Raw genomic sequence first — 12254 nt, forward strand, 5'->3', positions numbered from 1 at the left:
CTACTACGTAGGTGAAACCAGTCGATCGATATGCTTAATGATCCACGACGCTTTTAAATTCGCCATTCGTATAAAAGGTCGATGATTTTTCGGCTAAATGTAGAACGAGGTAAAAATCGAGATTCGCCGAGTTCGCGAGATAAAAACGAAGGTGAAACGACTACTAAGTCAATAATATGATTAAATATTCGATAAACTTTCAAAGCATTTTTAAATAGAAGATAAGATCTAAATTGGAAATTATACATAAAGACTAGCTACATATAATATAATATACATAAAGACTAGCTATATACAAATATAATATACATAACATATAATTATACATGAATATTTTAATATTTATATCGAATTTCAATTTAAATCAATAAATATAAATTAATCTCTGTCTGCATGTTAATATTAAATTTGCAAAAATACACTGTCAACAACTGAGAGATAATTTGATTATGACACTATAGAAATGTAATAACGAAGAAATATTCATCATAATATCTGCAATACTTGTTGCAGTATATCAACTTTTCAGTTACAAAATCTTCGAAAAAACGGTAAGTTTTGTGAAGAATCTCAAAATAGAAATACGATACTCTAAAACAAAAGCAAATAAAATAATCCTAGCAAATCATGAAAAGCGCACCGCAGTCGGCAGTTTCAGACTCGTTTCACCTGCCCTCAAGCTATATTTTCGGAATGCAAGTGAAAACAAATAATACCCAAGTGTACCTGTCCTTCGAGGGGGCGAAGTTTGCCTGCGGTGTATGGCTACGGCGTGCCTACCCAGCTCGACAGGACCCTCGACAACTCGATTTTCACCCTCGATAGGCTTCCACTGCTGTTCAGGTGCACCACCGAAACCGCCCCTAAACCGCCAGTGTGTGATTTTATATTTAAATCAATACAAATAAATCTTCTTTTCGCCTCTCTGTATGATGCGTAATTATTTGCAAGAAAAATATTGAGAATCTTCCAAAATATTGTATATACATGTATTATATAAATATATATTCATTAACTGTATATGTTTATAGATTTATCTATTTGGTGTTAACGTATCCATTAAACTATTCACCTGACGTTCGTATCCATGAAACAGGTTGTAAAAAAAATTTCCACCCCGTAAAAAAAAAACTCGGCAATTCGTAGGGTGCGAGGTAAAGAAGAAAAAGTTTACCTCCTCACAAAACTTTCAGACTTTTTTATGACGGTACAGCTAATGGACGTACCGTGATCGTGTCATGAAGACAAGGGGCCGAGTTCCGAGATAACAAAAAATCCGGTCGGAGGCGTATTTAATAGCGGGGGTTGCCGCACCTATCACGAGGCGTCTAGACGCTTCTCGGCTCTAAATCTCTTGAGCACAGTGGGGTAATGAAGGAAGCCGGGATACGTTATTACCGCACGTTAATTACTATAACTTACCGGTTAGCTATACGCTAACCCTTTGGCTTAAAAATTCTCAGCAACGATCGTAGCTGAAATTACTCTTTCTGAACTGAAGGAATCACTGATACCTAATAAATAAATTGTTTGTGCAAAATTATTAAATACTTTAATTTAAAAAATATATTCAATAAAATGTGAATAATAAAATAAATTTTTATACAAAATAATTTGATTGATTGGACACTTAAAAAAAAATTTAAAAAGAGATATGAAAAATATTAATATAAATAATTAAAATATTTTCACTTGTCCAATTAAATTTATATGTAATAAATAAAATTAATTCGTAATAATTTTGATTTAAAGTTTATAATGTATATTTTATAGAACCTGCACTTTCCTTTATCCTCTTTATCCCTCTTCTCTGATAAAGAATCATGCACGTAGGGTGTAGAATTTCTACATTGAAATACACCTCGAGTCACGCTACTTCGCGTGCCGAAATTGAATACGCAATCGATTGTATCTTATGAGTTGATATAATAAACGTTTCGTTGAATGAGTTGAATCTACAATCGACTAGTCCATGATTAAACATTGAGCTTCCTTCATTCATATCATTATCTCTATTATCGCTAATGTCGTGTACAACCGTTCAATGTTATCGTTTTCGAGCCACGCCAACTCCTATGTTAACAGCAAGACGCAACAAGTTGGATATTCTGCATTCAGTGTAAAGACAATGACAAAATCCGTCTCTCCTCACGCAAGCTCGCGTGACGCGCACGAACGTGTCGCAACAGGTTCGAACCAGTCTCGAAGGAGGAACACCCCCTGTATAGCTAGCAATCCGGACTCTATCCTAGAGAAAGAGACCCCTCTTAGAAAGCCTAAGAAATCGGAGTCACGCGGAACGAAGAAAGCGAGGATGAACCACTATGCAGAAGGTCGGATGGGGGTGATCACGGGGGTGTGCGCGCACGTGTATGTGTATCACGAAGGGGGCCCTTGCGAGTAGGGTGCTGTAAGGACCGAGATAGGTGGTGGGCGATCGGGCGGCGAAGGCGGAGGAGGGAGAAGACCGGCAGATGGTCGGCGTGGACCCCGACGTGGGAAGCTCCGAATTCTCCGAGTTCCCACAGCCAGAGTGCACCTGCCTTCCCCACTCTGTCACCCCGTGCAGCCTCGACGGGGCTATATAAGGACGGGGTTGCTCGTACTAAGGTACCATTCGCTCACTAGCCTCTCGCTCCAAAGCGACTTGCCCGAAAGCACATCCTCTTGCTTTCAAGTTCTCCCATCAAGTTCCTATCGAACGACAGTTCGTGCCACGTGTTCCGAGTTCCGACAGTTCGGAAGAAACCGGTTCAGTGTACCGTGGTGCGAGAAGGAGAACACTCAGAGAAAGAGAGAGAGAGACAGAGAGGGATAGAGAGAAAGAGAGAAAGAGAGAGAAGAAAGATGGCCACCATCACGAGCGAGCAATCGCTGTTCGACCTCGAGCTCAACGACGTGTTCGAAAACGAGCTCAACGATAATCTCTACAATCTGAAGATGTCAGAAGATAAGACAGTGAGCAGCCGCAAGAGCAGACGCATGCTGAAGCCGCTGAAACCGTTGCTGCGAATGCTGAAGAAGCGCACTAGCAGTTACGTCAAGAGCAAGAAGCGTCAGGAGGCCGTACCTCAGGTGGAGATCTTCACTGAGGAGATCGAGAACCAGAACAACGCCAACGAGACGCTGGAGCGTAGACTCCTGCAGGAGCTGCGGGACGCCGAGGAGGGAGCCGCCATCACCGTCTGCCTGGACGGACAGATGACTGTCGTGCCGGTTGTGCCTGGTCAGTGCTACGTGCCAGTGCATTTCGCCCACACCCACGCCGGCGACTTCTACTGGACAACTCTCAGCATGGCCGACAGGGACCTGTGCTACAAGGAGCGCGCCTTCTCGCAGTACCAGCTTCCCGAGGTGCAAGTGGCGTGAGGTGTCGTCTTCGAAAACGACATCATCTACCTCAAAGACGAGTCAGCTGATCGTTCGAGATTCGCCGAACTTCCTCCTGCGGAAGCGTCCTCGAGGTCGAGGACCGACGCTGTCAATCGAGTCGTGAGGCGACAGCTGAGACAGACATTTCGAAACTGTGATCGTTAGATTATATTATATAAATTATAGCTCATTGACAATTGACTGATCGAGAGGAGCATTCCTTGTAGATGAAAATTAATATGTCAAAGAGAAAGAGAGAGAGGAGTTATATTTTTTTTTCTTTTTTATTTTGCGGCGACACTTGTCGCGTTTGTGATATTTGTACCTATATTATATGTATGTATACAAATTTATAGAGAGTGTTATTTCGAGATTGTGATATCGGCTTTAATGTCAGCAAGTATCGCTGACACATTCCTATTTGTCTTCCAATATGTTTGTTTGAAATAAATGTTAATCATAAGCAAATATACCTTGTCTCAATTATTATAATCTTTTCCTTCATCTTAGTCTTAAGTAAATAATTTTAAGAATATGACAAAAATTTTAAATCTTTTTTATTTCAATATATTTCTTTAAAATCATAGAAAGAGAAAATAATTTGTCGTAAAAGAAATATACGAAAAATGCCCTTTTAAATTCACATCTGACATTCTTAAAAAGATATTAAATTTATTAAATTAGATTATTTTTAAAAACATTTCTCTTGTAACATTTTTCTTTTAGAGCTTCATTAAATTCAATGATCTGAAAATGTCTCAAATATTACTAAAGGTTAATGCAAAAGTTTTGACCAGATACTTAATATAAGTTCAAGAGGAACGTCGGACAATATTATTTCAGGCACAGAAAGCTAAGAAGTAGAGGGAGATTTTACGCGGGAAAACTTCCTCAAGGTGAGTGCAGGTGAGATACGGAGCTACGTAGCCAAATAAATTGTGACTATTAAGTATGATTATAAAGAATCTCAAAAAAATTTCAAATTTTGATTTAACCATTCATTATTAAAGAGTTATTGTTGCTACATAGAATGTTGTGTTTCGTAAATTGTAACATATGTAAGTTATAAAGATACGCCATATTGAACTTCTTTTGTAATAATTCGGAAATAGAAAAAAAGTAAAAAAAACGTAGACAATAGCTCGTTTTAGAAAATTCAGCACAGATATGATCGACATTATGCACACGTGTTATCCATATGTGACAGACACATGTCCACTGTGGGGTAAGTAGATAGGGGTGCATGCGAGTTCGCATGATTTTCTACAGTAGACACACGGGGGTATAACCTCGACCCTTCGAAAAATAACAAAAGATACCACGATAATCAGTAACCATACATTGAAGTATAATAGAATAATCGGAGGGGTGAATAATTTGCAAATTATATACGATAGAGCTGATCGAATTTGGTTTACTTAATAGAGACATTCGATCGTGAAGCGCTGATATCACCTGGCACTATGATCATTATCATTAAAAATAAATAAGCAATCTTTTCTCTCTATATTATTTGTAAGGAATAATAGCTTGTTACCATTATTAGTATTCAAATAAAAAAAAACAACAAATAATATAAGTACGATTTTTTTATATAATTATATATTTATCTAAATTTATACTTTTATGAAAGATAAATTTCTTTAATATATATAATTAATATAATATATATACTTATCAATTAAATAATAAATATCGAAACTTATGCTATGCTATCTTTTTAAATTTAAAAATCAACAAAGACCATCAAAAGTTATTAAAAAATAATAAACTTTTTAAAATCAATTGTTACTCTGTTTACTTTGCATAGTTGATGAATTGATTAAATGATCAGCAATAAGAACAAAATGGCTTATGCATAAAAAAAAATTATTTACATCTCTTGATGTTGGGATAGATCAGCCTGTAGGCAAGGCAACCCTTCGGACAACCCTGCATTTTGGCTTGCACCCGCGTTGGAGGGGCAGAAGCTTTCTTTAGCATCCGCTTCTACTTTAAAAGAAGTCAGGCACGACGTGGTGACATTGTAAAATAACTTTGAAGAAAGCCCGCCCGGAATGTATCAATTACGTGAGTTATTTTCACCGGCGGCGTCGCGACATTGCGTCGATTAAATAAATTAATTCATTATCCTGTTACAGTTGCTCCCCCTGTCCCTCCATCCACACTACGTTCTCTCACCTCATTTACGGTCGTCTCACGGCTATCCGGACCATGTAAATTGGTCGGAACGAGTATGTCGCAACCGTTCGATAACCCTTTTTCGTAATTACAGTGATTAAAATGTTCGCACAGGAATTTTTCCTCGTACAAAATCGGTCTTGCTGAATAATATTCACACGGTGAGGACACCTTAACTCGTACTCGCTCAGGACATAAAAGGCGCTCGAGACATAAAAGGCATTCGAGATATTTGTGAATTTGTCTAACGGAAGAATTCATATTGCGATGCTACCTCAGATATCAATCCGTCTGCTGCTTATATATTTGATTATAGTCAAGATAAAAAAATCTTATACAAGCAAGTTAGATTTATTTTCTTAATAAAAAGCGATCTATACAAACACACAATAAAAATATAAAATTGTTAAAAATTTGCAGATAAAGTATGTATAACTAAAAAGAACATTTCGTACAATGTAAAAAAAAAACGAGAAAATCATTAAACTATTTTGATTAAGAAAATAAAATGTTAGAATAAATTATGAGAAGCGATTAATATTACTTGAAAATTGTAATTTTAACTCCGCATGGGAAAACGATATGTTTCATATTTTCTTTTATCGTGTCACTTTCTCGTTGGCAATCCGCATCAGAAAAGATGATATCGAAAAAAGAGTCGAAATAAACAGATAACTTTATTTTTCTTAAAAGACTCATAATCGTGAAACATTTGCTGTTATATACAGGAGTATGATATTTTTTTATTTTATTATAACGTCATTAAAATCAATTTTGTAAGCAAAAATAAGTTCCTTTGTATGAGCAGATAATTAATGTTTCAATTCAACATTTTAACATCGAATATATAACGATCAGTTTTCTATATATATCTATTCAATGTTAATTAAATATTTAAGAAGACAAAATATAACTTAAGCAGATTAAGCTGTAATTCCGTCATATACGAATATAACATCATGTGCAAAAGTGATAAAAGATTTACAGTAAGAGGGAAAAATAATAAATCCGGTTGAAATGTCGGGGCACGGTAGAACCAAGCGGTTCGATCGACAAACAATCGTCGCTACTCAGTTGACATTTCTCGAAGCGAGAGAAAAACCACGTGTCGCGCGGAATCGGCCACCACTTCCTCCTGCGTACGGCCGACAGTCGTCGGCCTTTACTGTCCTCCGCGGAGTGAATGGCGCGGCGCCGCGTACCTCCCTCCTCGACGCCGGTGACGGTGGTGACCCGCTCGTGCCAGCGGAGAACGCTCGCTCGCGCTACTCGCTCATTCCCACGGCCCCGATATCGCTGCATTAATGCGAGCCGGCGCACACGCGCGCACGCACGCGATCTCCCTCGTGCGCGCGTGTCAAGCCGGATCCAGACTGAGCGAGCGAACGCGAACGAACACGAATGAACAGCTCGCTTCAACGAGCACGAACGGTACCGTTTCAAGCAAATCATGCATTCGTGTTTATTTGCGCTCGCTTGGTCTGGTTCCGACTTCACGTGTGCCCGAGCACTGGGCAACCGCACATCATGCGGAACACTCTCTCCATGTGTGTTTCTAACAAATTACTTCTCGCGACACATTTATTATCGAAATTTAAAAAATTATTTTTAATGATTAAAAATAATACGAAAATACAGTTCTTTCAGTTTATATTTATAGTCGTTATATGAATCGTAACTGTGGTAAATGATCAATACTTTTTCTCAAAGTGTCATGTTGGCTCAGAGATTAATAAATTACGATACGATATGTATAGGTATTCAATTTAGTTCAAGTTTAGACTTGAGTCTAAACAGCAATTAAAGAAGCAATCGTCACTCGTAAGTATCGAAAGGCAACAATTTAGAATTTCTATTCTTTATCGATCTCTATTTCGGTAAATTACAAGAAACAGCTACATGAAATAGTTGCTTCCTCGATATTGCGAATTTTTCATTGCGAGACTTGACAATTAGATCGTACCGAATTGTGATCGCAAAATATTCGTAGGATTGCACTTTTCTCCCAACACTTGTCGCGATCGCATTTCGATAGGTAACAACATGTGGAGCGGACCGCGACACTTATACCTGCCGGCTCGAGTCTCAGTACACGAATGGGAAGGGCGGCGACCTTGTGTAAATACAACATACTGTACCCCGCAATAAACCTCAAGGCCGCATGTCGATAGAATTGTCGTCTCGACATATTCAATGTATTATAAAAATAAAGTCACACTGAATATGCAAGTGGAAACATAACTATGAAATATGAATACGAGGCTAAAATACATACTCGTTGACAGTTATTCTTAATTCAAACATTTAGAAGCGTATCACCAAAGTAAAAAAGTTTCATAAGTGTGAAGTGATTAATATAACTCTTTATGATCGATAAAATAAGGTTTCAAATGAGTATCTCTCAGAAGATAAACTGATCAACTCCATGTAAATTTTTGAAATTTCGGTTTTATAGAACACATGATTAGTTTATACCTTCAATTTTCTTTACTTTTTATCTCACAAAGTTCCTCAGTTTGGCTTCTAAGAGAATCATTTGATAGAATATGATTATTTAATCATATTCTATCTATAAAAGCATTCCATACTATATCTTCGTCAATAATTCTTTAAATTACATTTCTTGAAAATTAAGTTGTAAAACATTTTTAAATTACAAAAAAAAATAGTCAAGACAAAAAATTGAAAAAAATCCATCTCCCATCGAGGATAGATTTTCATTTATACATTTCTTTTTATGTAATAATTATCAACAAATAAATCGTATGTGATTAAAGAGTCTGGAAACAAGCTGTTCACGAAATTTGACGAATCTAACACCCGTGCGTTAATTGGCACTCACTCTAAATCTGTCAATAATTACGCAAAGGAAGAGAACACACGCCAGTTTCAGCTGCCAAGAGATCCCGCCGCCGGCGAGCGAGCGACAGCGGCGAAAAAGAGCGCTTCTTTCGCGACTGGATGAGGAGGCGAAAGGGAGCAGGAATGAAATTGGCTCGTGACTAATGCCGTTCGTCATGGATGATCGCGAAGCGTGCTTGCGCCATTCCCCGTGCTAATCCCGCGACGCCATTCACAGGAAAAGAAAAGGAAGACTCGAATTGTCCCCTCGGCGCGTACGCGACCTCTTTGAGCCGAACGAGCACGTCGCAAGATCTCTTTAGAATGGCGAAAGCAATTGAAATAGACGACTGTTGCATAACGATGCATCAATAATAGCGCGATCGATCAATGACGCACGATTTGCAAAGTGCGAATATTTAATTACAGAGGAAGCCGTACACAATTCGGTGACCTAATGTCAAGTAACGATTACGAAATCAATCCCAGCATGTGTCGGAAGTTACAAACGCGGAAAAAATATACTTTATACATCACTAATTAAAATATAATTAAATTATTGAAAATTAATATTATTTCCAATATCATAAATAAGCGTAATAGATATTATTTCATACTTTTTTTAAAAAAAAAAGATCATACTTTTTATTTAAAAAAAAAAAAGATCTTTGGTAGCTAATTTTGAAGTATTTTCTATCTAATAGCGTCTTACTGAGTCAAGTAAAACTTAAAAGCGAAGATGTTATTAATTTATTTCAACTTGCTTCGTTTTTATTTAATTAGCTCAGATTTAATTTAAATATATTTTTTTGTACTTTTTGATAATCTTGCCGGTTTTTGTGAAATAATTGACAAACGTAAATGAAGATTAAAGGTCTTCTGTGACAGCTAAGTAATCGCGCTGAATGCTGTTTTCAATAATCTGAGATAGAAAGGAAGCCAGAACTATCTCATTTCTGATTACTTATCGTTAACGCGAATTAGCATATGTCAAAAACACATTAATAGGATTATCGTGCGGGAATGAAGAAACCGGTAACATATTCGTGGATTCTACGTTGAGAACGACTTCTCAACCGTTAATCTAGAACATAGGTATTATACGTGAAATATAATCGTTCCGTATTTTACAAACAAGCATGCTTGTAAAATTGTGTAATTTGATATTAATTTAACCAACTTAATAATTAATAATATAAAAAAAATATAGTTAGAAATTTTAATTTGATTGCGGTATACCTATATAAAATAGAGAAGAATTATGAAAAAAATGGAAAAAAAGCAAATGTTTTTGCAATATATATTATAATAAAGGATCATTTCTGTAAACATTCCCAAAACAGAAGAAATAGTTCTTGAGAAAATTATTTTTAATAAAAGAGTAATTATTTACATACATATATCTGTCGGAAAATTTTAAGAAAAGATAATATTATCAGATTCTTTTCCAATTTTTGGAATGGTTGGCAATTTCTAGCTCCGCAGATTGCTAAGAAAATTAGCAGTTTAGATATTCGCGTCGACGTGATTAGAACTAACAGGAAGTCCGTATCTCAAAGTTACCACTCGATTTATCATTTTCGCGCAGCGCGATGCAGCGCGATAAATGAAGGCGAACAGCGCAAGATGTAGTTTGCGATTAGACCCGCGCTCCCATATGGTATAGAAATCACGAGTCGGGTGCATGTCTTTTGCGCACGTTCAGTCGTAAATTTATGTGCTTTCTTGCTCTACAACAGAATTCAAGGAAACCTACCTGCGAAAGTAGTCGCGCTCGTGACAAACGAATCCGCGTAATTAAAACTGCGTGACGGTCGCTAATGATTAATATATATTTATCAATGACGTAAAACACAAAGCTGTCGAAATTTCTTTAACGTGTTCTCGTAAAAGCACGTGCATGCAAACAGAAGCAAAGAAAAGTGTAAATTGCAGAAACGATCAGGCAAGACAGAGAGATATCGCGATCCTTTCAATTAATTAAAAAAAACTGATTACAGAATTAATATATGTATTCAATATATGCTACGTATTACGCATGCATACATCGTTTTATCTTAATTTTGACAAAGGTTTAATTTTGTGACAAGCTCGAACGCGCGGGATCGATACGTTACGTAATCCTCCATGTGAAACGCGTCAGGCAATATTTACACGTACACGTGCCTTCACCGTTGCGCGCGCGCGGTTAGATGCAAATTAGATTCGCGCCATCCTGTTGATCGCCGTCTCGAACGCATTAATTAACGCGCTTGTTCGGAGGAAGTTAGACGAGCTCGCGGACGGACTTGATTATCACCTTATATCCTTTCAACGTTTCAAGCGGATTACCGGATGCCAAGAATTTCAATACGCGAATGTAATCACATGCCTCGAGATTTCTATCGATTAAATATTTCTATCGAGCCAGCATGATTCTACCAGAATCGTATTAATATCCAAGTTCCCTTTGCAATTTACTTAAAACGTTGCAGCAAGCATCTCGTAACAAATATCCAACGATATAATATAATTATACCGCATTGATATGTCGCGTTAATATGTATTATATCAACGAGACATTGATATCAGATATCAATATCTCATTAATATTCGACGTCCTTAATATTTTTATGTAAGCAAAACTGCTAATTAAAGTAGTATATGTATCTATAAATACGATTTATCTTTTTTTTTAATCAATTTAATAAGTGGATTTATCTCGGTATTTTTACCTTTCAACTGCCCTCTCTCTCTCTCTCTCTCTCTCTCTCTCTCTCTCTCTCTCAAAAATCCGTAATAAAGGACGACCCTGTTTTCATATTCAATTATCGAGGAATATCGATTCGATCATGCAATTTCAATTGAACAGCACGCCCGTACACACGCGCGCGCGCGCACGTCACACCACACACGCACACGCACACACACAACAAACGCGCGCGCGTCCACAACGTTCATTAATGCTCTGTGTGAAAAATCGCGGCTTTCGGGGAATAATTACTTATGACACTCGATGCGATGTGTCATTAAGTATGAAGACGAATTAATGCGAGTCAATTTAAAACATGATTGCAATTTGAATTGAGCACCACCTGGATGTTGTTTACTTCAATACACGATTTTGAAAAATCGAGGTTAATCGCGCACGTTTAGTAATTACATGCCGATACATGCGTAGCTTCGTATGCATCAAAATCGTATACATCTCCAGCGGGCACCTTTTAATTCGCAATTACAATCGATTGAACCGATACCGCCTATACCGCTGCGTCCTTAATCCATAAATATGAAAGTTGCCTTTATCAATCATCCATCTCGCGCCGATCGGCGTCATGAAAATCATTTGTCGAATTTGTCTCGTGCTCCTTCGCTTAGAATAACGTGTTATAAAAGAGACGACATATAATTATTGAACTTAAAATGCGTACATTATAATCCTGATATATATTCGACAGATATATGTATAGGTATGTATATGGATTAGCGTGTGTCGCGATTCGATATTATGAATCATATTTTATAAATGGAAATCGAAGATAGAATTTACATAAGATTAACATTCCCTAATATAATCATGCGCTTCTTATTAAGATATTAATTGAGATAAAAAAAATAAAGCAAATAAAATGCCATTTAAAAAAATGATGTTTCTCTTCCCTTTTTTTTTGCACTAGTATCTTTTTATTTTTCATATTTGAGTTTGCTCCATATATTCTCGCGAGACCTTGGCTTCAGATTTTTGAAAATAATGCACCTGGCGATTCGCGCCAGAAGAAACGAAAATGTTATGCTACCGTTGCGTCTTTGTTTCATGCAAAACTCGGTGCAGAGTAGTAGTTACGCAGCAAACGGTACCGTCGTCTCAACTATAAAACCTC

The 12254-nt window shown here is 37.1% G+C and overlaps 2 protein-coding genes across 6 annotated transcripts in view; one reads left to right on the forward strand and one right to left on the reverse strand.

The window, feature by feature from the left end:
- Positions 1 to 12254, reverse strand: part of LOC105455998 (tubulin polyglutamylase TTLL4) — a 140159-nt gene that overhangs the window by 97246 nt on the left and 30659 nt on the right. Inside the window, exon 1 of one of the 5 annotated variants that reach the window (XM_011699752.1) lies at positions 727 to 746. The exons of the other annotated variants lie outside the window; for them this stretch is intronic. The gene's annotated coding sequence lies outside the window, so the exon portion shown is untranslated. Of the gene's footprint in view, positions 1 to 726; positions 747 to 12254 lie in introns of those variants that run through there. 5 annotated transcript variants of the gene reach the window in all.
- LOC105455996 lies at positions 2623 to 3842 on the forward strand. The gene has a single exon (XM_011699746.1). The coding sequence runs from the start codon at positions 2848 to 2850 to the stop codon at positions 3367 to 3369; it is 522 nt and encodes a 173-aa protein (XP_011698048.1). The 5' UTR covers positions 2623 to 2847; the 3' UTR covers positions 3370 to 3842.

This window comes from Wasmannia auropunctata, unplaced genomic scaffold (genome assembly GCF_000956235.1).
Source record: "Wasmannia auropunctata unplaced genomic scaffold, wasmannia.A_1.0 LD335828.1, whole genome shotgun sequence".
Lineage (NCBI taxonomy): Eukaryota > Metazoa > Arthropoda > Insecta > Hymenoptera > Formicidae > Wasmannia > Wasmannia auropunctata.